This window comes from Corythoichthys intestinalis, chromosome 15 (assembly GCF_030265065.1).
Source record: "Corythoichthys intestinalis isolate RoL2023-P3 chromosome 15, ASM3026506v1, whole genome shotgun sequence".
NCBI lineage: Eukaryota > Metazoa > Chordata > Actinopteri > Syngnathiformes > Syngnathidae > Corythoichthys > Corythoichthys intestinalis.
Window position 1 is genome coordinate 11,523,958 of NC_080409.1, and position 25,546 is coordinate 11,549,503.

Here is a 25,546-nt window from a genome sequence, read left to right on the forward strand (position 1 = left end):
TCCTTTAAATTTAAAACTAGTAATTATGGAACTCTTCACTATTTAAACTAGGAACTATTTTCTCCACCTGAGGGCACTCATCCTCTTTGGATGAATAATGCTTCATTTATGTAATTTTTTTCTCTCATTGGAATTCATTTTTTTTTTTCCCCCTTTGGCTTAATGTGGTTATGTAATGGGTTGTTATACAGTATAACAACAGTTCATATAGATAACTTTGTGCTCAGAAGAACAATACCATTGTTAAAAAATATATTTAAAAATCCAACAAAAATATAAGCAGGTACTCACAATGTTACTCATGACTTGAGTATTTGTTTCACCAAATAGTTTTTTACTTTTACTTGAGTAATATTATTTTGATGTAATGCTACTCTTACTTGAGTAAAATTTTTGGCTACCCAACCCACCTCTGCATGTACTGTAGCTGGGAGTGGCCTGGTTAATGAAATATTTCAAATACAGTATATCTTTGTTATGGTTCTTCTTGAGGAAAAAAAAGAAAAAAAAGTTCTAATGAAGCAATTTCTCCGCGGCACGACATGGTGAGGCTGAAGCCTGAAACTCTACACTCACCGCTGTTCCAGTTATAGAGTCTGGTGACATTTGCCAAGTTTACATGGAGCCAAATATTCCAATTACAATCGGAATATTTGTTCAAATCGAATAAATGTGTTCCATATAAACACCTCATTCGGAATGAACAGGCCCAAACCGAATGGAATTTCATTCCGATTCACAGGGGTGGAATATTCCTTTTCCCAAACCGATTAGAAGTAAAATTATATCATGTAAACAGGGAAGCGGAATGGTGTCTGGTTGCGTTCTTTCTGCGCATGCTCTGTACTGACGTGGTGACGTCACTCGGTGACGTAAGTAACGTCACTTGCAACATGGCTTCCAAGCACACGCACAGCGCACCCACACAACTATTTAAATGAACGGCGTATCATTCTGAAGTTTTGTTTCAACTCGAAAAGTTAAAAGAGCAGCTGATCTGACGATCGATCTCCATGTTTTGCAACGTGACGCTTTGTTTTGATTAATCTGCGCATGTCAGACGGCAGTTGTCAAATGTCCTTTCGGAATAAAGGCAGTCACATGTAAACGCTGGATCGGAATAGATGAAGTGACATGTAAACAGCTGATGTGAAATTTCCATTCGGAATGATTTGAATCGGTATGAATAAAAGTCAGCATGTAAACGTGGCTTATGCCGCGGATCAAATTCAAAGGGCAGCGCAAGCCATAGCAAACAGACAGCGGAGTGGACCAATCAGCGACGGGCAGACGTGACGTTGGTAAAGTGACAAGAAACTCTAGCGTGAAGACGTAAACATACAAGGAGAGCTGAGAACGGAGTTTATTCAACATGGCTACCGCGAGACAGACTCTTGGTTTTAGCAACTCAATGTTTTTTTGGTCATTTAAAACTGAATTTACCGCGGATAGGAACATATTCTCGGCTCTCCCGTTCGCCATATGTGTTGTTGTGGAGACTACTTCCGACGCGCAAGAGTGACATTGCTTTATAAGAACACGTCACGCAAATAAACGAATCTGATTGCATGGACGATTTTGTTCGGACTCGAGAGGCCAATAAGGAGCTGGGTCCCAGACTCTATAGCTGGAACAGCGGTGAGTCTGGAGTTCCAGGCTAGTGAGGCTGTCTGACTACGATGCAGCCCACCACCACAGCTTCAAAAAATCCTAGGGGAAACCCTGCCTTGGGAAAAAAGGAAACCAGTGCAACCAATGCAAAAATACAGTATATATCGCAATGCTATTTTTTTTCCTAATATCATTCTGGCCTATCCCAAATAGAGCTATTCAAGTTATCTGGTGAAAATTCTTCTCGTTTTAAAATCGGAATACAATATCCCCCAAACTCCCCAAAAATCGCAATGGAAGTTTTTTTTCCAATATCGTTCAGGCCCATCGACTCAACCTGTAAGACAATGACTCGAGACTCGACAAGATGACCCGAAAAACTCGTAGATTAGTTCCCACCTGCCAGTGATCTGCTTGTAAAACCTTAGCGCTGGTTTATTCCATGCAGACAATAGTGCAGTTTTTTTTTAAAAAATTGACTTACCGCATTTTTCGGACTATAAGTCGCACCTCAGTATTAGTCGCACCAGCCATAAAATTCCCAACGAAGAGGAAAAAAACAAATATGTCACACCGGAGTATAAGTCGAATTTTTGGGAGAAATTTACTTGATAAAATTCAACACATAGAACAGCTATGTCATCTTGAAAGGCGATTTAAGATAAAAAATACAATAGAGAACAACATGCTGAATAAGGTTAAAAAATCCTCTAAGGCTAAAACCAAACTACTATTTTAGAATCAAGTTAACAGTTAAAAACAGTAAATAAAATACTCAAGTCCCCATTCTGTATCAGCAGCTTTAAACTACATTCAATTAATTTAATGTTGTGACTCAACCGTTAAAGTGTTTAAAATTGTTCCCGTTATTCCATAATTTCCCATCCGTCTACTTTCAACATGTGAAAGTTTTAAAACTGTTTCATCATTTAAAGATAGATTCAAGTCAAGATTTTGCCGATTTAGGAGTATTTTAGATAAAAAGTAATTAGTTTCGCTACAACAGAGCCTTCTAGAGAAGTCTGCTGCTTTAAGATGGTGTCTGTTTACTAGCACGGGAAAGTCTGTCATTTCTTCATTATTATTGTTTTTTTTTTTTTTATCTAGCGGCATGAGTTGAACATGATATTTACTCTTGGTCCGTTGCGCATTGCGTCTCGAAGACCACGCGGACTGTGTTTTATTTCCGCTTTACCTGGAATAATTCAATAATAGGAATTTGGATGTTTGTGAATCGTTCTCGAATCTTCCATGGCCGAATCGTGAATAATCTAAGAATCGGAAATTTCGCACACCTCTAATGATAATGTTACATGATGCACGAACAACGAAATGCAAACGTGGCCAGTATGTTAACGTAACATAGCTATTACGAGTTATTCAGATAACTATAGCATAAAGAACATGCTAACAAGTTTACCAAACCATCAGTGTGACGCCAAAACACCAAAATAACATGTGAAATGATATAATAATGTGTTAATAATTTCACACATAGGTCGCTCCAGAGTATAAGTCGCACCCCCAGCCAAACTATGAAAAAAACTGATTTATAGTACGAAAAATACAGTAAATTGATAATAGGGTTTCCCTCAAACATAAACATGAGTCCTTTGTGGGTAGGCTGGGGAACAATGGTGAAAGGCATTAACCTGTGCCTCGACTCGACACGATCCCGGGACCTGACTCAGGAGTTACTTGTGACTCGGATCATAGTGACTCGAACAATTGTCTGTTATGTACTAAAACAATAGAAGCAAGCATGTGTATAATATCAATTAGCATGTTAGCAAACATACCATTTACCTTCAATTACAGCGAGTAAGAGTCAGTAACTTCTTACAAAATATAAACATAAGGGGTATTTGAACTGAGAGAATAAATTCTCACCTGAAAATCCCGAATCTCGTTCCAAGTCCTGCTTTGAGGCAACATAGTGTGTTACACTGGTGAATGAAGATCTACCGTGTTGGACGAGTTGACTGAAGCTGCTCATGCTTGTCTCACCCTGGAAAGAATACAGTAGTAGATGAATGTAGTTGTTATGGTTTTGACTTGTCTCATCCGGGGTCGCCACAGGAGTTCACAACCTGATTTCATTTTCTGCTCCATTGATAACATGACTAATCCTCAGCGATGCAGGTTTAATAGGTCACCACACATGAATACGAATCTAATCTGCTGTTTCAACAGACGTCAGCACCAACAGCGAATGCCGTTAAAAATATGTTATACCGAGCTCACCAATAACACATTTACTACCACTGGCAGTGATCAGCGTCCAATTCGATTTGACTGGGAGAGGCTGACAGTTACAAACTTGGGGGTGTGCCAGCGTTGTTGCGATGTTTACCGACGCTCGACAGCGAATCCAAACCTCGCCAAACACAAACTTTAGGAGCCAAAGCTAGCACTTAGTTTGAACGAAAAGTCTGAAAAAATAAACATAATTATCGCGTGAGCCTTTTTACGAACTGTTTGCAGCGTGCGTAGCGTAGCGTGCATTAGCATAGTTAGTGTGGCAACCAGCGCGTCGCGAGGCAATAACGTTGATTTACAGATGTAACCCGTAGAATTGCAAGCCTTACCAAAACGATTCCTGATGAATGCAAAAAACAACTGACGTAGAACAGAAACGTGAAAAGTTGTTTATTCCACTACGTATAGTGAGGTCTTGTTATCCTGCCTTTTCTTGTTATGGCAGCTTGACGTCACAAGTAAGTTTTTCTCTTCTTCGTTGGTTTTCTATTGCTTTACAGCAGATTAGACGCATATAGGCGTGTTGCTGTCTTCCTCTGGTGATACTTGGTATTACCTCCACCTCAGTTATATGTGCAATGTGACCATCTCTACGGACATCCGTGAAGTTGTCCCCCCCCCCACCCCCATCAAACCCAAATTTATATGAAAATGATGTCAATCGTTTGTGCTGTAAAAAATGTGATTTATGCTACTGTCGTTTTATATATATTGAGATATTAATTTCGAGTAAGGACGTCATGACTCCCGTGGCTGATGGATTGTATCCACTCTCTTAATAACAGGGGGTGTCAACAACTAGCACAAACGAATTCGGGTCCATTTTGCAGTAAATGGGGGCTTCTGATCTGAATTTCGAGAGATGACCTCTTTTCAGCCGCTCATTTACAGCAAAATGGATCCGAAGTGGTGCCATTCGTTTCTTAATACGTTCGTGCTAGTTGTTTGGACACCCCTCTGTTATTGTGAGAGTTGGTACGCTCCGTCAGCCACAGGAGTTATGATGTCCTCGCTCGAAATTGATATCTCATTATCTATAAAACGATAGCAAAATTAACGACAATTTTTTTAAGGCACAAACGATTGACACAATTTTTAACCAAGACGGGAGGCTGATTGACCTCAGATTAACCTATAAAAAAGTTGTAAATATTTCAAACGATAGCTGGACAAAAAAACTTTTTGACGATTGACATCATTTCTATATAAATTTGCGTCTGATGGGGGTGACTTCACGGTGGTCTGTGGGGATGGCCACAAAGCACATATAGCAAGATATAAAGTGTCATTTTTTTATTTTATTTTTTAATTTTTTTTTTACTTGGGTGTTCTGACGAATGGGTCACCTGCAGCTCAGTGACCGTCGTGAGATCTCGCGTGATCGAGCGCGATATTTTTGCATTAAAAACAGGCAGACACACACAGTCAAATCTGTACCCATAGTCAACAGAGAAGCAGAGAGAGAAGTGGACTGATTTTCCGAATTTGTTTTACTTTTACCATGGGAAAGTATCCTATTAAGAAATAATTTTTTTCCCGTACATTTACTGATTCCATAAAGTTTGCTAGAATGTTGTTTCCAGTACTGTACTGAAAGCCTACTGTTTACCTACTCTTTCTTTGTGCTAGTCTGCTAGAGTATACAAATTAGGAGTGGGAACCTCTTGGTACCTCACGATACGATATGATTTGCGATACAAAGCTCACGATACAACGATTATCGATACATTGGTTAGGAAATCATTCTAGGATATTCTAATAACAACTAATACACAGAAAAACAAGCTTCAGCTGTGAATTGGAATTAGTTTATCTTTAGTAGACGTTCAATCCATTTGAACTGGGAGGGTGGCAGCGAATGAACGAATGCCATCCGTCCCACCTCAAACTGATTGAACATCTATGGCCGGAGTGGCAGCCAATGCCAGGCAATGAGGTTATTTTGTGCCATTCAAGGTCATTTACCTGTTCATTTTCAGTTACTTCCTTTTGATTTTGGGGCATTTTATGGGTCACTTCCTGTTTATTTTGAGTTACAGAACAGGAAGTGACCTGGGAATCACCCAAATAAATAGGCAGTGACTCAAACTCAACAGAATATGACCTGCAAATGCCCTAAAATGAACAGTAAGTAACCTGTAAATGCCCTGAAAATCAGACAGAATGACTGTGAATGCTCTGGTTTCGAATGAACGAACGTTCCCAGTCTAAATGAATTGGGCATCGAGCACCGTCAGTGCGGCCTTAGAGTTAAATGAGACACTATTCTGGTGGAAAATTTTGGTAGCAACTTGTTGGTTAATTTTTTTTTTTTTTTTTTTTTAGACATTGACACCTTTTCAAAACGATATATCGATTCTTGGCAGGAGCATATCGATAACTTTTTGGGATACAAAGTATCACGATATATCACCATTTCGATATTTTGTCACACCCCTAATACAAATACTGTATAAGTAAAAATATATCACAATGTAAAGTTAAAATGAAAAACAAAGTTCCTATAGTTAACAGTACAGGCAATGTTTGAAGTTTTTTTCTTCTTATATAGCAATAATATACTCATTCTCATAATTACTTTTTCAGCACCTTTTAGTAGGAGGAAAGTAGTAGCCTTTGTTCTACTACTGGACATACTGCGAAGGAGGGGTGGACGTAGAAGGAGGCTGCATTGGGTCCATCCACTGAACCAGCGCCGGCGTCAACAGGGTTATTTTTATCATCTTGTGGCTGAACTGCGGCTGGACAGCCAACGCCATCAACAATACTTTAGGATGAGTGCAGAAAAAATGGATGAGCTTCTGTCTCTCATCGGCAACGAACTCACCAGGCAATCCACCGACAACAGATCAGCTCTAGAACCCAAGCAGAGACTTGCTGTTGCACTGAGGTGAGCTTGCATTTTTATGCACAACAAAATCACTGACCACAAGTTTAAGAGACATTTTCTTTTACAATATTCAAACATTAAAAAATGTAAAAGAACAAACTAAAGAAATAAGCTATATAAAAAAAACATCAATACAACTATAAAACCACAGCACACACACACACAAATATTAACTTTTCCCCAAAAAATGAAAGCAGCTTTTTTACAGTTCAGAGTATGAAGTGCTGCTTTCTTCCCACTCTTCACTGCTTGACAACATTCATGTGAATTGTCCTATCGGTTGGGGTTATAGGGATGTGTGGGGTGGTGAAACATTTCAGGCCTATTTGCATGTAGGCATGTGCCAGTATGAGATTCTGACAGTATGATAACCTTAAGCAAAAATATCCCGCTTTCACGGTATCACGGTACCACAATTAAAGCTCTAAAATGTGTTACTTTGAGATATCTGGGTTAAAAAAAAACGACAACCTTTTTTCCGTTGAACAGGATGTTTATTTTTCAAAACATATTAGCAAAATGGAATATAAGTATAATGTTAACTTAAATAAACCTTTAGTTGAGCCGCAACCCACAGCCACAGCTCAACATTATTACCATCAGAACCAAATTAATAGAATTATTTTCCATAAGAAGCACGTGTGTATGACTCATAATATTATACACACACTCTCTTTCTCAACAGTTGCCAGAGAGAAAGAAACACGTTTTAACAACGTAGACACACTAAACACGCTGGAATTACTAACCTTTAATTTTGTATAAATGCAAAATCATATTGGAGGTATTGCCTCCTCGGCAGCCACCCTCCGCAAACATGTTTTACATGTCGGTTGGCCCTCTTCTAAGCCGCGGTCGTCTAACTCTTCTGTAGCCGAAGTATTCCCATACCAGCGATTTCATTTTTCTCAATGGGGGAAAAAGTGGGAGGGGATTTTCACCTCCAGCCGTCATGTGGCACAGCTGACTCACTGACTCTGAGCAACAACTGGTGGTGGAGGGTTGAGCCTTGCAGCTACAAGCGACGGACTTCTCCCTTCATTTTTGGAACATAAAAAATAGCTAATACTTTAGGGAGGGTATGACGGAAAAATGATGCAGTTTTGAAACCCTGAGACCTTGAAATTATGAGCAAAATCGGTGACAAAGGGCAGCCTTGGCGGAGTCCAACCCTCACTGGGAACGAATTCGACTTACTGCCGGCAATGCGGGCCAAACTCTGACACCGGTCGTACAGTGACCGATAACTAAAACCACCCCCAAATTTTATTTATTTTTTTTTAACTAAAACCACCCAAAAATTTATAGGTCTTCATATTTTAATGAGGATAACATGCAAACAATGACATAAGGGGGAAAACATAAGTGAACCCTCTGCCTAAGGAGACTTAAAGAACAATTGAAACAAATTTTTACCAAACATTTTAAGTCAAGTTTGTGCCCAATCATTGATGAGTGGTTTAAAGCGGCCCTGCCCACTATAAAACACACACCTGGTAAGAAATGTCTTGATGAGAAGCATGGTCTGATGTGCATCATGGCTCGGTCAAAAGAGCTGTCTGAAGACCTGCGATCAAGGATTGTTGATTTGTATAAAACTGGGAAAGGATACAAAACCATTTCTAAAAGTCTGGATGTTTATCAATCGACAGTCAGAGAAGTTGTCGACAAATGGAGAGAGCTTGGCACTGTTGCTTCTGTCCCAAGGAGTGGCCATCCACCAAAGATGACGCAAAGAGTTCAACGCAGAATACTCGGAGCGGTAAAAAAAAGAACCCTAGAGTGGCTGCTCAAGATTTCCAGAAATCACTGGCACAGTCCAGTATCTCTGTGCACACATCAACTATGTGTAAAACTATGGCCAAGAATGGTGTTCATGGGCGGACTCCATAGAGGAAGCCACTGCTGTCTAAAAAACATTGTTGCGTGTTTAATGTTCCCAAAAAGGCACTTGGACACTTCACAGACGTTTTGGCAAAATATTTTATGGACTGATGAAACCAAAGTTGAAGTGTCACAGCTCACGAACATCAACACCTCATCCCCACTGTGAAGCATGGTGGAGGGAGCATCATGATTTGGGGGTGTTTTGCTAACTCAGGGCCTGGACAACTTCCGATCATTAATGGAAGAATGAATTCAAAAGTTTATCAGGATGTTTTGCAGGAAAACCTGAGGCCCTCTGTCAGACAGTTGAAGCTAAAAAGAGGATCGATGCTGCAACAAGACAATGATCCAAAACACAGAATTAAATCAACTTCAGAATGGTTTCAGAAGAACACAATGCACGTTCTGGAGTGGTCAAGTCAAAGTCCAGACTTGAACCTCATTAGGATGCTGTGGCATGACCTAAAGACAGCAATTCATGCCAGACATCCGAGGAATCTGACTGAACTACAGCAGTTTAGTTGAGACGAATGGGCCAAGATTAGTCCTGATCGATGTTCCAGATTGATCTGCAGCTACAGGAAGCGTCTGGTTGACGTTATTGCTGCCAAAGGGGGGCCACAAACACAAAATATTAAATCTTATGGTTCACTTACTTATTTTTCCCCCTCCTGTCATTGTTTGCGTACCATCCTCATTAAAATATGAAAACCCTTAAATGTTGGGGTGGTTTTAGTTAATGCAGACAGTTTTTTCATCTCTGTGACTTTTACAAAGATCACATTTGATGGTGATTTTATGCTGAAATGTGAAAAATTCCAAAAGGTTCAGATATGTTTTCATACCACTGTAGATAGGGGTACAGTAATTAAAGTCTATCATTTTCTTCGCAATGAGCCATGAATAATTACAAAATTGATACAGTCCGCAATACTGTAAACTGGGGATAATGATTTCACGCAGACCTTCTTGGTTGTAGGTGGGACAGAAGAAAGGACATGATCCCCACACATTTCCAGTCCTTTTGGGTTCCTCTTGCTGAACCTCTTGCAGCACTTTTTTTTCCTGATTTTCACCAAGGAATTCCTTAGGGACCTCTATTTGGATTTGCAGATATTTGCTGAAAAAAAGAGGAGATGTAGGTTAATGAAACAATCTTGCATGTAACTTATCTTTTTTTGTCAATTCCTTCACAGGTACTTGGCATCTGGGGACTCACTGATAAGCCTAGCATTCAGCTATCGCCTGGGTCACACAGCTGTCATCAACTCAGTGCAAATGGTGTGTGCAGCCATCGAAAAGACGATGGTGAACAGGTACCTTCCCAGGCTGACCACAGACACATGGAGGGAGGTGGCTGAACGCTTCTGGGAGAAATGGAACTTCCCTAATTGTATGGGCGCACTTGATGGGAAACACATAATGATTCAAGCTCCACCCCGATCAGGAAGCCATTTTATGAATCATGAAAAAACATTTTCCATCGTGCTTTTGGCGCTTGTTGATGCTGATTACCGCTTCAGGTACATTCAGGTGGGAGACTTTGGAAGAACAAGTGACGGTGGTGTTTATGCTGAATCAGATTTGGGTGTGGGAATGGCAAATGGCACACTCCAGATCCCACAAAGCATCTCTCTGCCTGATGCTGCTCACCTCGGGAATGTGCCACATGTCATGGTGGGTGATGCAGCATTCCCTCTTAAGCCCTACCTAATGAGACCCTACATTGGACAAAACCTCAACCGTAAAAGGAGGATTTTTAATTACAGACTATCGAGAGCGAAAAGGGTGGTAGAAGATGCATTTGGCATTCTAGCATCCCGGTGGAGGATTTTCTATCGCAGGATTAACCTGCATCCCAATAATGTTAACAGTCTTGTTATGGCAGCCTGCTCACTGCACAATTTCCTCCTTGCCCCGTCAGAAAATGTCACGCTGCTCATGGAGGCTGAGGAATTGGGGCGAAAAATGGCACCGGTGAGGAACATGGGAGCAAACAGGGCTTCAAGGGAGGCCTGTGGTGTGAGGGCAACTTTTGCGACCTTCTTCACCTCCCCCGAAGGCAGTGTGTCCTGGCAGGACAGGATGGTGCCCTAAAGACACTTTTCACACATGGAGTGGACCCCATTTGGACTTTGTAAATATGTAAAATAGTTCTATAAAAATTTGTGTGATCATTTCTGAAAATAAAAACTTTTTAACAGTATTTGCCTGATAATGCCCTTTAACTCACATTTCCCTGCAGTGAAAAGGGGTCATCATGACACCTACTTTACCTAGAAGTGTGAAGCAGGGGATGGGATGTCTTGTTAATAACACAAAGTAGTAGACTTGACTTAACAGTTCAGAGTTCAGAGCAGTTTCTAGAAAACTTTGATAATCAAGCAAATATATTGTGTAAAAGGTTTAGGCACTAAAAGTAAATTGATGATTCTCGAATTATAGCACTGTATTTATTTTCCCTATTCCTCAAATAACTTAATTATCTGGTGTGATTCTCTCTGCTGTTGTTCTCCTGGGTCACTTTTTAGTTTCTTGGCAACTAATTTTGCACTCAGGAATAAGTTGCCACATTTTTCTTTGCATTTTGGCATTTTAGTTGTTTCTGTCTCTGTGTATTTCTAGAATGACTACATAATGTTGAGATAAGGGCTCTTTGTGTGTGTTTGGAGTCGGTCAGGCGCCTATTATGCCCTTGGTTGTGTCTGTGGGCTTATACAGTGCTGACAGTATTGGCACCCCTGCAATTCTGTCAGATAATACTCAATGTCTCCCAGAAAATGATTGCAATTACAAATGCTTTGGTAGTAATATTTTCAATTATTTTGTTTGGAATGAAAAACACAAAAGAGAATCAGGGGAAAAAATCATTATAATTTCACACAAAACTCCAAAAATGGGCTGGACAAAAGTATTGGCACCCTTCAAAAAATCATGTGATGCTTCTCAAATTTGTGTAATTGACATTAGTTGTTACTTACCTGTGGCACATAAGAGGTGGTGGCAGTAACTAAATCACACTTGCAGCCAGTGAAAATGGATTAAAGTAGACTCAACCTCTGTCCTGTGTCCTTATGTGTACCACATAGCGCATGGAGGAAAGAAAGACCAAAGAACTGAGGACTTGAGAAGCAAAATTGTGAGTAAGCATGGGCAATCTCAAGGCTACAATTCTATCTCCAAAGACCTGAATGTTCCTGTGTCTACCGTGCGCAGTGTCATCAATAATTGTAAAGCCCATGGCACTGTGGCTTACCTCCCTAGATGTGGACAGAAAAGAAAAATTGACGAGAGATTTCAACAAAAGATTGTGCGGATGGTGGATAAAGAAGCTCGACTAACATGCAAACAAGTTCAAGCTGTCCTGCAGTCCGAGGGTACAACAGTGTCAACCCGTACTATCCGTTGGCCTCTGAATGAAAAGGGACTCGATGGTAGGATACCCAGGAAGACCCCACTTCTGTCCGAGAGACATACAGGGGGGCAAATAAGTAATTAGTCAACCACCAATTGTGCAAGTTCTCCTACTTGAAAAGATTAGAGAGGCCTGTAATTGTGTATGGGTAAACCTCAACCATGAGAGACAGAATGTGGGGGGAAAAAAAACAAAAAATCACATTGTTTGATTTTTAAAGAATTTATTTCCAAATTAGAGTGGAAAATAAGTATTTGGTCACCTACAAACAAGCAAGATTTTTGGCTGTCAAAGACGTCTAACTTCTTCTAACGAGGTCTAACGAGGCTCCGCTCGTTACCTGTATTAATGGCACCTGTTTTAACTCATTATAGGTATAAAAGACACCTGTCCACAAACTCAGTCAGTCACACTCCAAACTCCACGATAGCCAAGACCAAAGAGCTGTCGAAGGAAACCAGAGACAAAATTGTAGACCTGCACCAGGCTGGGAAGAGTAAATATGCAATAGGTAAAACGCTTGGTGTAAAGAAATCAACTGTGGGAGCAATTATAAGAAAATGGAAGAGCTTCAAGACCACTGATAATTTCCCTCGATCTGGGGCTCCACGCAAGATCTCACTCCGTGGTGTCGAAATGATAACAAGAACGGTGAGCAAAAATCCCAGAACCACACGGGGGGACCTAGTGAATGACCTACAGAGAGCTGGGACCACAGGAACAAAGGCTACTATCAGTAACACAATGCACCGCCAGGGACTCAAATCCTGCACTGCCAGACATGTCCCCCTGCTGAAGCCAGTACACGTCCAGGCCCGTCTGCGGTTCACTAAAGGGCATTTGGATGATCCAGAAGAGGACTGGGAGAATGTGTTATGGTCAGATGAAACCAAAATAGAACTTTTTGGTAGAAACACAGGTTCTCGTGTTTGAAAGAGAGAGAATACTAAATTGCATCCGAGGAACACCATACCCACTGTGAAGCACGGGGGTGGAAACATCATGCTTTGGGGCTGTTTTTCTGCAAAGGGACCAGTTCGACTGATCTGTGTAAAGGAAAGAATGAATGGGGTCATGTATCGAGAGATTTTGAGTGAAAATCTCCTTCCGTCAGCAAGGGCATTGAAGATGACACGTGGCTGGGTCTTTCAGCATGACAATGATCCCAAACACACAGCCAGGGCAACAAAGGAATGGCTTCGTAAGAAGCATTTCAAGGTCCTGGAGTGGCCTAGCCACTCTCCAGATCTCAACCCCATAGAAAATCTGTGGAGGGATTTGAATGTCCGTATTGCCCAACAACAGCCCCAAAACATCACTGCTCTAGAGGAGATCTGCATGGAGGAATGGGCTAAAATACCAGCAACAGCGTGTGAAAAGCTTGTGAAGAGTTACAGAAAACGTTTGGCCTCCGTTAGTGCCAACAAAGGGTACATAACAAAGTATTGGGATGAACTTTTGTTATTGACCAAATACTTATTTTCCACCATGATTTGGAAATAAATTCTTTAAAAAGCAAACAATGTGATTTTCTGTTTTTGTTGTTGTTGTTTTTCCACATTCTGTCTCTCATGGTTGAGGTTTACCCATGTTGACAATTACAGGCCTCTCTAATATTTCCAAGTGGAAGAACTTGCACAATTAGTGGTTGACTAAATACTTATTTGCCCCACTGTAAAAAAAAAGCCAGGCTGGATTTTGCCAAAACCTTCCTGAAAAAGGCAAAAACGTTTTGGAAGAATGTTGTCTGGTCAGATGAGACAAAAAAAGAGCTTTTTGGGAAAATGCATCAACATAAAAATTACAGGAAAAAAAACTAGCCCTTCAAAGAAAAGAACACGGCCCCCACAGTCAAACATGGCGGAGGTTCCCTGATGTTTTTGGGTTGCTTTGCGATCTCTGGCACTGGACTGCGTGACCATTTAATGAAGTCTGAATACTATCAACAAATTTTGCAGCATAATGTAGGGCCTAGTGTGAGAAAGCTCGGTATCCCTCAGAGGTCATGTGTCTTCCAGCAGGACAATTACCCAAAACACACTTCAAAAACCACTAGAAAATGGTTTGAGAGAAAGCACTGGAGACTTTTAAAGTGGCCAGCAATTAATCAAGGCCTGAATCCCAGAAAACACCTGTGGAGAGATCTGAAAATGGCAGTTTGGAGAAGCCACCGTTCAAATCTCAGAGACCTGGAGCAGTTGGCCAAATAAGAATGGTCTAAATTTCCAGCAGAGCATTGTAAGAAACTCATTGATGGAAACCGCAAGCGGTTATTCGCAGTTATTTTGTTTAAAAGTTGTGCTACCAAGTAATAGGCTGAAGGTGCCAATACTTTTGTCCGGCCCATTTTTGGAGTTTTGTGTAAAATTATAATGACTTATCTTTTTTAAATTGTCTTTTGTGTTTTTCATTGCAAGCAAAATGAACAAAGATATTACTACCAGAGCATTTATAATTGCAATAATTTTCTGGGAGAAACTAAGCACTATGTGACAGAATTGCAGGGGTGCCAATACTTTTAGCAAGCACCGTGTATATACATGTGCACTGTGCACATTTAAAAAGTTCATGGCAAACAACATCTCATAGACCTGTTATTGCAGATTTAACAGTTGTTTATATTTATAAAATAAATAGCATTTTATATACGAGCTAAAAAAGAAAAAAAAATTACAGCAGACTTGGAAATGAAGTTGCATCACTGCAGAGATTCTCGTGCCCACTGTTGTTTTTTTTTTCTTAAAAAGTAAAAAGTAGGAAAGAAAAAAGAGAGACGTCTTGAATAGACCACCAGGTTGAAACATGTAGGTGTCTCTTTTTTCTCGTTCGTACTTTTTCTCTCGACTCTGTATATAAACCAACAGTGTGCGCCGTGCATGAGAATCTGCAGTGATTCCAAACCACTTTCATACATGTACAGTATACGCTGCATTTTTTTGCTCTTTTTATCCGTCTAGTCTGTCGCCTTTTCCATCAGCTGCTGGAATTTTGTTGTGTTTCCATCTCCACGTTTCTGACACCCCAACCACGTCAACAACCCGTTCTCTACTATGTAATTAGTGTTTTAAATTACATAACTTGCATAACTTATCGTCTATCCCCATAGCTTCTGCTATGGTGTTCCATGCAGATGTATATGCGTTCCATCCAGATGTGTATGCGTCTCCGGCAAAAATAGAAAATAGCCCAAACCATCCGGAGGGCTCCGGCACAGCGGCACATATGCAGCCGGTATAATTTGAACAATAATATAAAATGGAAACGAATTGACTCGGCCGCTATATCTTGGCGGATCTGCACCGTACACGCATCCGGTGTAATTTGGCCTTTGTTTTATATTTACTGTAATTTTCTGCCACACATTGCCAATTTGTGGAAAAAAAAAGGCCCATATCACACCGGTCCGTGGTGCAAAAAAGGTTGGGGACCGCTAGGGGACCACTATAGGCTATAGTGCAGTATTATAATAATTGCAGTTGATATAGATGAAGTTGTGCTGAGAAAAAAAATATACAGTGATCCCTCGCTACTTCGCGCTTCAGACTTCACGCCCTCAGCCCATCACGGATTTTTTTCCAATTAAATAATAAATAAATACAGATGAACTGTCCCGATCTGATCACTTAGTCTCATTCTCCCTCCTGCTGCTTTTCTTGGTCAGGCATTGCACTGGAGTTGCTTGTTAACGTAAACGAGGATTGACAAACGTTAAAGTTTGATCTTGCCAGAGAAGCTTGGAAGCTGAAACTTCAAAGCCTCATGTGTCAATCATCGTTTAGCTTGTTAAACACTTTCTGTGGCAACTCAGCGGATTTGAGTGGACTCACTCAGTGAAGCATTTAAAGGGGAACTGAAGAGCTTTTCGGATTTCGCTCTTGAGTGTTTTACTCAGTTGAATTGTATTAAATGCATCATTTGCTGTCTCAAAAAGTCACATTAAAAAAAAAAAAATAATTGACCGCGTAGTTTTTGAGTGATGGCCATAGCAACACCATAGCAATGAGGGACGCGTCGTCCTGCCGACCGCTACCTCATGACGTAACTTCCAGGAAGCCTCGCCACCACTCTGAACACGGAAATATAGTACCACGCTATCCTCGCCATATATTGCAAACATTTTCTGGGTTTTACTCGCGGGATTCGTCATGCCATCTCGATGTGTAGCGATGAATTGCTCACAGGAAGACTCGAGACTCTGTTGAAGTGCGACATTTTGTTGTTGTTGCTGTTGGCCTGTCATAAGTAGATAGGTTGGCTGACATGTCGTCTACTCATGTGATTTTATTACTATATCAATAGGTATTATGTAAATTCAAATGTTCCCAGCACCAAATAGGTCCTTGGCTCGTTGTTTTTTGGCCTGTCACAGGGTAAATATAAAGCCTATATATAAATCAATCCTCTGCCAGGCCCTAATGCATCGAATACATCTCAATAAAACTATAACTATTAGACTTCAACATCAAGGTCTGCCTATTTGAAGAGGGAACAATAGCATCAAATACAGTAGATGCTGCTTTGACTTGGGCATTAATATTTGATCACCAATAAATTATTATTAAATTAAAATAAAAAAATCCAATATTTGCATGCTGCTGTGATTTTTTTTCTCCAGGAAGCCAAACATAAAAAATTAAGCGGCAGAAACCCTCAACACGATGAAAAAAGCGTTGCAAGTCAGTCACCCCCCAGTTTCCCAAAATCAAGAGCGAGTGGGTCGAGTCATATGATGACCCAAGTGATGCGGTGTCCAGCGATGACGACTGAAGAGATCCTATGAGGCCTGCCAGATGCTGAATTTCTTCCGTCTGTGACATCAGATGACGATGGCTTAGGTGAAATAAATGTAGCAAATTTTGATGACATGAAATCATAAACTAGTCATATATACAGTACACATTTTTTAAAAGAAAAATCTAGTTACCTTCATATTTTAATGATAATGCATTATCTTTGTATAGAGAACACTTAATGCTACAGAAAAGAGTAAATACATATTTCCCACTGCCATTATCATTTTTCAATGTTGCGCTAGTCCGTTGCTATCCTAACTTTGTGTTGCTGACTAAAATTATGCTCTTTGATGTGTGCCATTGTGTGATTGGTATAACTTATATGTTGTGTCACAATCTGACAGCTAAAGCTGATGCTGATTCAACATAAATCTGGTATCATTTATTATTGTGGCCTATTGAATATTTTTTCAGAATGTAATATAATTACAATATATTATGTACCAATAGAATACATTAAACAGTCAACAAAATGTGTTAATGTTGTTAACAATTTATGGTTTTATTATTTTAATGTAATTCATGCCCCTGTCAGTAGCCACGTTTACATGCTGACTTTTATTCATACCGATTCAAATCATTCCGAATGGAAATTTCACATCAGCTGTTTACATGTCACTTCATCTATTCCGATCCAGCATTTACATGTGACTGCCTTTATTCCGAAAGGACGTTTGACAACTGCCGTCTGACATGCGCAGATTAATCAAAACAAAGCGTCACGTTGCAAAACATGGAGATCGATCGTCAGATCAGCTGCTGTTTTAACTTTTCGAGTGGAAACAAAACTTCAGAATGACACGCCGTTCATTTAAAAAGTTGTGTGGGTGCGCTGTGCGTGTGCTTGGAAGCCATGTTGCAAGTGACGTTACTTACGTCACCAAGTGACGTCACCAGGTCAGTACGGAGCATGCGCAGAAAGAACGCAATCAGACACCATTCCGCTTCCCTGTTTACATGATATAATTTTACTTCTAATCGGTTTGGGAAAAGGAATATTCCACCCCTGTGAATCGGAATGAAATTCCATTCGGTTTGGGCCTGTTCATTCCGAATGAGGTGTTTATATGGAACACATTTATTCGGTTTGAACTAGTGATGGCCAAATGAAGCCTCATGAAGCAATGAAGCTTTGCAGCCAATTGGTTTGCACATGTAGCAAAGCTTCATGGTGCTTCATTTACCCTATGGCGCCATCAAGTGGTCTAGAAGCCCAAGAGGTCAACATTGTTAAGAATTCAATGGCTATTTGCTTAAGACAAAGATATGAATGTGCTTGTGTTAGTAATTTAGTATGTGAACAAAATACAACAAGTGCTAAGGGTAATTTGTTATTCATTTTTATTTAGAAATAATAGCTTTCCCACAGTGGCTGGCTTTAAACAGTTTCTTTTTTTTTGGGAAAATATTTCACCAGCTTTAGAAAATATTCTTTCACAAGGCACAGATGAAGCTGGGGTGCAGAGAAATGTGAGTGCCAGTTTATATAAATTTGGGTAGGTATTATTTTGTGCCTCCCAGTACACTAATGGATTGTTCATTCTGTTGATGTTTGGTTCAGATAGGTACACACACACACTCACATTTATATTAAAGTAGTTTTTCTCCCTTACCTTATTGAAAGCAATCAAATCAAAATGTTCCCATACAGGGGAGGATCGCTCTTTTCGCGCAGGTTCCATCGCAAGCAAAGGACAAGGCTCGAAAAAAGATTGCACTGGTTGCACTGTTGCGCACAGATGTAACAAGTACAGGAGCCCGAAATCCACAAAATGTGCGATAACAGGCGATCGCCATTGCGTTTTCAACCAATTTATACCGTAGTCTGTCCTGTTTTTGCAATGTGCGCCAAACGTTGGATCACTTCCGAAGCACTCACGAGATTCAGCCGGCCGCCGGCCGCCGGCAAGGCTTCCCACGTCATCATTTCCGGGTTTTGCCGAAATGAAGCGTGCCTCGCTACAAGCTTCGTGGAAACCCCCCTCCCATTACTCGACACAAGCTTCGGAACCTCGGCTCATTTCGTCCCATCACTAGTTTGAACAAATATTCCGATTGTAATTGGAATATTTGGCTCCATGTAAACGTGGCAAGTGCTTCAGCCTCCTCAAGTTTGGCTCTCACGTCTGGGATCTCCTGATGACACAGGCATACTCTTGGAAGGGTAATTACTTGACGGTTTACAGCAACACCTGGAAAATAAAATGGTTTTGTCATTTATTTTGAAATATCAATAACATATCATTCATTTAGCCACATTTGGGCTAGCTTTATCATATTTAGATCGGTAGGAGCTGTCCCATTACCTAATATCCAGTTTTAGCTATGTGTAGAGCATGGAAAAATATACAACCATGTAATCGCATTCTCTCTAATAAAAAAATCACGATGCTGGATTTACCACTCACTCTCCCGTTCGTGAAGTGTCGAGGTGTCAATTGGCGTCATGACGCCATCTGCTGTGTCAAGTAAATCACCTTCATCTGACGCCTCAGGTTCAAACATGTAGGGATTAATTGTAGTTCATCTTTCCTGGGAGCCTTTGCCATCGGTAGCGTCACGAAAGGGCGATCCTGAATGGGTTACCTTTGGTGGAAATATCACTGACATCGTTGTTGCTGCTATGCTAGCTGTGGGCAGGCTTCTGTTGCCTACGTCACACTTCCGGGTTTGCGAAGGGACCATTAACGGAGTGCAAAAAAATAAAAAAAAACGCAAATTATCCTTGCAATTACGTGTTGATAATGTCATGGTTGTTTTGACGAACTCCTCCAAAGTTTATATTCGTACGATTACACCAAAATATGGAAAGTCTTCAGTTGCCCTTTAATAAAGACAAGCATTTTTCTTGGTTATTTTGCCTTAAAAATAATTCGGTGGGACCGTAACATTTTTAAAACTTTTCAATAATTATTACATTTGAAGTACTTAAAAACCATTTATTAAAAAAAAAAAAAAAAAAAAAAAAAATATATATATATATATATATATATATATATACCGTATTGGCCCGAATATAAGACAGTGTTACTGTTTTCTACTATATTCGAGGTCGAGACATAATACCCATTCACGACGCTAGATGGCGCCAGATATCATTGAAGCGATGTTCTGTCATGAGAGATCTCAGCTACTCTCAAGTTTAACCAGTTTGCATTATTTCATTACAACATTTTTCCTTATTCAGATTTGTTTCAAGACTACAGTTACAGTTAGACTTCACTTTGATGGTTAATGCAGTTATTGCAATTTTGTTGTTTTATCATAATAGATTGGTTTATTTACATTTCAAAAACCAGAAGCCATTATTTTACAAATGTGATTGCACTTTAGTTTACATATTTAAATGTTCAGATATTAAGATTTGAATGAAGCAAAATAATGTTTTTTCTCTCAAATATGTTATAATAATTTGTTTCAGATGTACTCTAATTATTTTCTGTATAAAAATTAATTTGGTGTTCAAAAGTCTTTTTTCAAACTTGAGTCTTGAAAAAGAGGGGGTCGTCTTATAATCAGGGTCGTCTTATATTCGGGCCAATACAGTACTTGAGTAAATTTTTGCATGACTACTTATACCTGAGTAATATTATTTAGAAGTAACGCTACTCTTACATGAGTAAAAAGTTCGGCTATTCTACCATACGTGGTGATTAAGGGGGGGCGGGGACATAGCCCCCCTGTTGGCCAAAAAGTTTCATTGCATGTAATTGACATTCCTATATATAAATTTAAAATTAGGACTTTGCCGGTAAAATGTTGTCTATAAAATTTGTACAGCAATAAAGCAAACAACAAAAATGAATGAAATAAACAAAAAAATATTTTTATAATGGGTCAAAATTATTTATCAAAAAGACCGTGTGACTAGCACCTTAGACGGTCATTTGCTTTGCTTAGCCAAAACCACCTGAGAACAGCAGACGCAAGATGAATGAACGTAATTTTTTCAAACCTAAGCTTTAAAAAGCGACAACAACTACTGAGCAAGAACCAAGGATTGAAAATGTGGACCATGAAACGCCGGAGAGCACCGCCAAAATGGTGAGTGGAGTTTTCAATTTGCCCCATGTATATAACATACATGTAGAACCTACTTATGAGTATAAAAACAACAACAAAAAACTAGAGTATGATGAATCACAGTTTATTTATTAATGCAAAACAATCTTGGGGACATCTCTTTGGTTCATTGGAAAACAAATTTGTCATTTAGATCAGAGCTTTAAGTAAAATGTTCATCCTCCGCACTTTAATGACAGGTTTCTGCATCTCAAAAGTAGGTAACATTGTGTTTACTCTAACAAACACAAGAGGGGGACATTTCACTCTGTTATCAGTCAAGGCAACTTTGCACAAAGCATATATTTCGGGCCTGTTTTTTTTTTTTTTTAAGCTTTATTTCTGTCAATAAATATAGATCATAAACACGAGTAACAAACTTTAAATACCAAAAAGAAATGTAACATTTAACATAACTGGTGTAATCAGTCTGTTTGGTCCTACATTGCACTTGGCTCCCAGGTGTGTGTCCATTGTGTCAACTGAGTAACAGCAGGCTTTCCACCAATGAAAGCACATTATCTGTTGAACCTTTGTCATCACACTGCGCTCATCGCTAGATGGGCATGTCTTCACAACAACCCACATCTTTGGAGTCTCCTGCTGGACACTCAGCCTCGAAAGAAGAGCGAAAAGAGACGACTTGATGCTGTCGCTGGGCTGAAAATCATGAGCGAGCCACACAGCAGCAGGGATTTGGATGGCCACTGCAGTTACCTTCGAGGGATCTGGCATCTAAAGGACAAGAGACGTGACATTTTACATTGCTCCGCCATCAGAATCGTTTCTACCGTGTTATGTGTACCGTTGCACCCCTACTCAAGTCACAGTTTGGTATGGGGGTCACGGTTTGGGTTAATTCGCAGTTTATGTGCAAAAATAGACTACACACCCTCATTTGTAGGGTTAGACTGAGGTAACTGTTAAAGTCAGGTAGTACTTGTCAGCTTTGGTAACTTTTATATACCATTTTAAATGTTGGATTACAAACAGTTAACTGTAAACCATTACAAGTGGACATACACTCCCACATAAGATGACCAGGCTCCTTCTTATTTGTTGGTGATTTTAACCCTCCGTTAATCTGGCAGGGCTCTTCGTTCTACTGGCCAGCTTCTTCTGCAAGTTCCAAGGTCGAGACCTAAACAGTGGGGTGACCGATCTTTTGCAGTTGCTGACCCCAGGTTGTGGAATAGCCTGCCCCATGAAATCTGCACCATTACGAATCTAGGCCTTTTTAAATCGTGGTTAAAGAGTCACTTTTTCTTTTTTTTTTTTTATTTCTTAAAGGTTTTAATGTTTTCAGATTTTATGTTTTATTGTTTTATTTGCTGTTTTGACTTTTATCGTGATGCATTGTTTTTTTTTTTTTTTCTTCATGTCATTGTATAATACTTTCCTGCCTTTTATTTATCATTGTCGTTAAGCACTTTGAGGACCTTTTGGGTTTTAGAGCTACAGAAATAAATTTGATTTGATATTTGCTAAAATTAAAAATGCAAATCGTTCCAAAACTGATAAAGCATCTCTTGAAATAGTGAAAAAATAAATACTCACTCAGTGTTTTAATGACTTCAGCCTAGGGCTAAAGCTAAATAAACATTTCCTGATTTGAAAATATAAAATAAATAGTGTTAGTAATACTGCATTTGATAGTTCCCAGCAGGGTCGGACATCGGTTGGGGGTGGGGTGGGGGGTGGCGGGGGGGGTGGCGGGGGATAGGTGTAGTCACTGAAAGACCAGCCCACTTCATGGACGATGTTGAAAGCCATCCAGCAAGCAACACAGAGGGGTCCATTACTAACCTTGGCCAGAACTTATTCAGGTCTGGATTTACAGTTCCACAAAAATAAGAACTGTAACCTGATCAACCTGATTGCATGTAGGGCTTTTTGATTCCAATTTTCTAAAATTTGGCACAGTAAAAATGCAATTTTGAGTATGTGAGTAGTCCATGAGATCCACTTCTATTATTCACTGACTTTGGCCAGAATTTATTCAAAACTGTGGATTTACAGTACTACAAAAATGAGAACTGTAATCTGTAACCAGATCAAAGTCCACATTTAGGAAGCTTAATTCATATTTCCAAGTATTGGTACCGTAAAAATGCATAGTTTTGAGTCTGGGAGTAGTCAGAGAGGTCCACTACTAATATTCACCAACCTTAGACAGTACATATTCAGATTATTGGATTTATAGTGCCACAAAAATGAGAACAGTAACCTACCAATTACTAAAATGACCCATTGGAATCGCATAATAATTTACTAACATGACAGGGCACGTAGCACACATGTAGATGGAGCGGTTTTAAGATCAGGTGACTTAATTTCCTTTTTAACCCCTTCAGACCTGAGCATGCTGCTGAAGAACATGTCGCGTTCACGTCTCTAAACCAATATATACACTGAATTTAGTTGCTATTGCCACTTCTGGGAGATGATTGGATGAAATTGAAATCAAATCATGAGGTTTGGCACGCGCTTTTTTGCCATTTTTGGCTCTTTGTAAATGCCTGACCAAACACAACTTAAAAAAGAATAACGTAAAGTGCGCATTTCTCATCAAACATGAAATACAACTGATAAAAGCATGAAATATCCCCGACCCAAAAATTGCACTTTGTTCTGCTGTTTGACTAAAGTAAAGATCAGTGCAAGATTTTTTTTTTTTTTTTTGCCCAACAGAAAAATGGAGGTCTGAAAGGGTTAAATGATGTCGGTGGTGGCGTTATATATTTTAGAGTGTTGAGAGAGTTTAAGACTTGGGAACATCGCGAGCGATGCTTTGCCGCTCGCTGCATTTACCGTAATGCTTGGATTACGAGGGTGCGCTATTTTCTGCTATTTTAAGCCCACAGGGGAAATCCCCGCTATGCCCGTATGACCGTCCGCCCTTGGTTCCCACTCTGTACATTTGCCATAAGTTGCCTAGTAGTAATCAATGGAAATACTGCCTTCATGTGGTTTCGTGATTATGGTGAATACCACTTGTCGAGGCGAAAATTGCAATTGGACGATTGCACTATTTATGATAAGCGAGTTTCCAAGATTGGTGGACCTTTTGCTTTTCAAAATGGCGGCGTACAAACAAGAAGTTGTGAATGGTAAGAAGTTTACAAGAAGTTTTTGAAGTAGATTTATCGTCTATTTGTGTGTTAACGTGGAGTACACATTTATAATTTTTTTTAAACAAGTGTTTTATAAAACATTACAAACAAAATGTGTATAATATATATATATATATATATATATATATATATATATATATATATATATATATATATATATATATATATATATATACACATATGGCAAAAAAACACTCAGGTGACAGGTGTTTTCCGCCATATATATATGGCAAAAAACACTCAGGTGACTTGTAGTTCCGCTCTGAGACCCCCAATTTGGCCAAATTTCAAAATTGTCCGATATGCACGTGTGCTACATCATCTGAAAGCTTGAAATCTAAATTTTCTGGGAGATGAAAAATTTTGAACAGTAGGGCATTATAAAAAAAAAATAAAAAAAAAGCAAAACAGCAAAACCCTAACTGGAGGTGAGAGCACGTGAGAGCAGAACTAAAGACGCCATGATTATAACGAGATATTATCGCATATTTACCTTGTTTTGATCCAAAAACTCCATGTAGCATGTACCACTGAGTGTTAAGACATAGCTGTGAATGGCCAAAGCTGGATTTTTGGGGGATTTTATGAGTGAAACATGGTAATATAACAAGGGTTGCGATGCAGAAATCGCAGACATCGAGGAGTGGTTGAGATTTTCATTTTCATACCTCTATTTACCCTTTTAAACGTTTTTTTTCTTTTAATTGGATCGATTATTTTGCATCTAAAATATTGGGCAAAATGCGACAGTAACGAAAAAAAATACAATTAAGCGATAGTAATGAGGTAGATATCCGTGACTTTTTTACAGACGCAAATTTTTTCTTTGTGACGTAATTTGTTTAAAAGTTTAAAATAAAGATACACGATAATATCGGTCGCCGATAATTATCGGCCGATAATGGCAATTATGACGTCACACAGATAATCCAGATAATAAAAAAATTCAACCGATAATGCAATCCGATAATTATATACTTGATTTAGCCTCCAAATGTGCACAACCGAAGAATTCAGCACGCCGCCTCTTCAACCCCTCCCCTCTCTGAAAGCCCGAGGGAGGAGGGGTTAAGGAGGCGGAGTTACACGACAAGAAATAGTTGAATATTATGGCGGCTGTTACTAGAAAAAACGACGCTCTCGCCATCTGCGAAACGTACCACAGAAGTTCCACGAGGCCGAAAGAAAGCGTCCTCATTCAAAATCACTAACCCAGCATTCATTTAAAACTGCATCACAAAGATTTTTGGAACGAATACGAGGCTGCTGCTAGCGGGAATGCTAAAGCTATTGTAAACACAAGCTAAACTACGGGGCTTGTGACAATACAGAGTCGAGTTGTTTGGGAAAGCAGCCCAAGGTGGGTGGTAAACTCGCATCTAAGGCTAAACACCGGCACGACTGGAGACCGATAGTCTGCAAGCAGCCCTCCTCCGACGGAGCCCGCCGCTCTGGCCGGTCCGGCAGGCCGCCGCCGCCCCGCCCGGTTCCCTGG

The 25,546-nt window shown here is 39.8% G+C and overlaps 3 protein-coding genes across 7 annotated transcripts in view; 1 reads left to right on the forward strand and 2 right to left on the reverse strand.

Annotated features, from left to right (window-relative positions):
- Positions 1-4,342, reverse strand: part of LOC130930876 (CLOCK-interacting pacemaker-like) — a 28,684-nt gene extending 24,342 nt beyond the window's left edge. The window contains exons 1-2 of the mRNA XM_057859138.1: positions 4,200-4,342; positions 3,502-3,619 (exon numbers count right to left, since the gene is read on the reverse strand). Of these exons, the coding sequence (XP_057715121.1) occupies positions 3,502-3,607 (106 nt within the window). The 5' untranslated portion in view covers positions 3,608-3,619; positions 4,200-4,342. The remainder of the gene's footprint in view (positions 1-3,501; positions 3,620-4,199) is intronic.
- Positions 4,343-5,881: 1,539 nt separating this feature from the next.
- On the forward strand, positions 5,882-10,764 carry LOC130930875 (uncharacterized). Of its 3 annotated transcripts, none has more exons than XM_057859135.1 (3): positions 5,882-6,760; positions 9,844-10,324; positions 10,572-10,764. In XM_057859135.1, the coding sequence occupies exons 1-3, from the start codon at positions 6,393-6,395 to the stop codon at positions 10,626-10,628; spliced, it is 906 nt and encodes a 301-aa protein (XP_057715118.1). In that variant the 5' UTR covers positions 5,882-6,392; the 3' UTR covers positions 10,629-10,764. The 3 variants fall into 3 exon arrangements, with proteins under 3 accessions (XP_057715118.1, XP_057715119.1, XP_057715117.1); XM_057859136.1 differs by having other exon boundaries at positions 9,844-9,963; XM_057859134.1 differs by having other exon boundaries at positions 9,844-10,764.
- Positions 10,765-20,038: 9,274 nt separating this feature from the next.
- pgfb (placental growth factor b) overlaps positions 20,039-25,546 on the reverse strand; it is a 44,922-nt gene continuing 39,414 nt past the window's right edge. For all 3 annotated transcript variants that reach the window (XM_057860069.1, XM_057860068.1, XM_057860071.1), the window contains exon 7: positions 20,039-21,652. In XM_057860069.1, the coding sequence (XP_057716052.1) occupies positions 21,631-21,652 (22 nt within the window). In that variant the 3' untranslated portion in view covers positions 20,039-21,630. The remainder of the gene's footprint in view (positions 21,653-25,546) is intronic.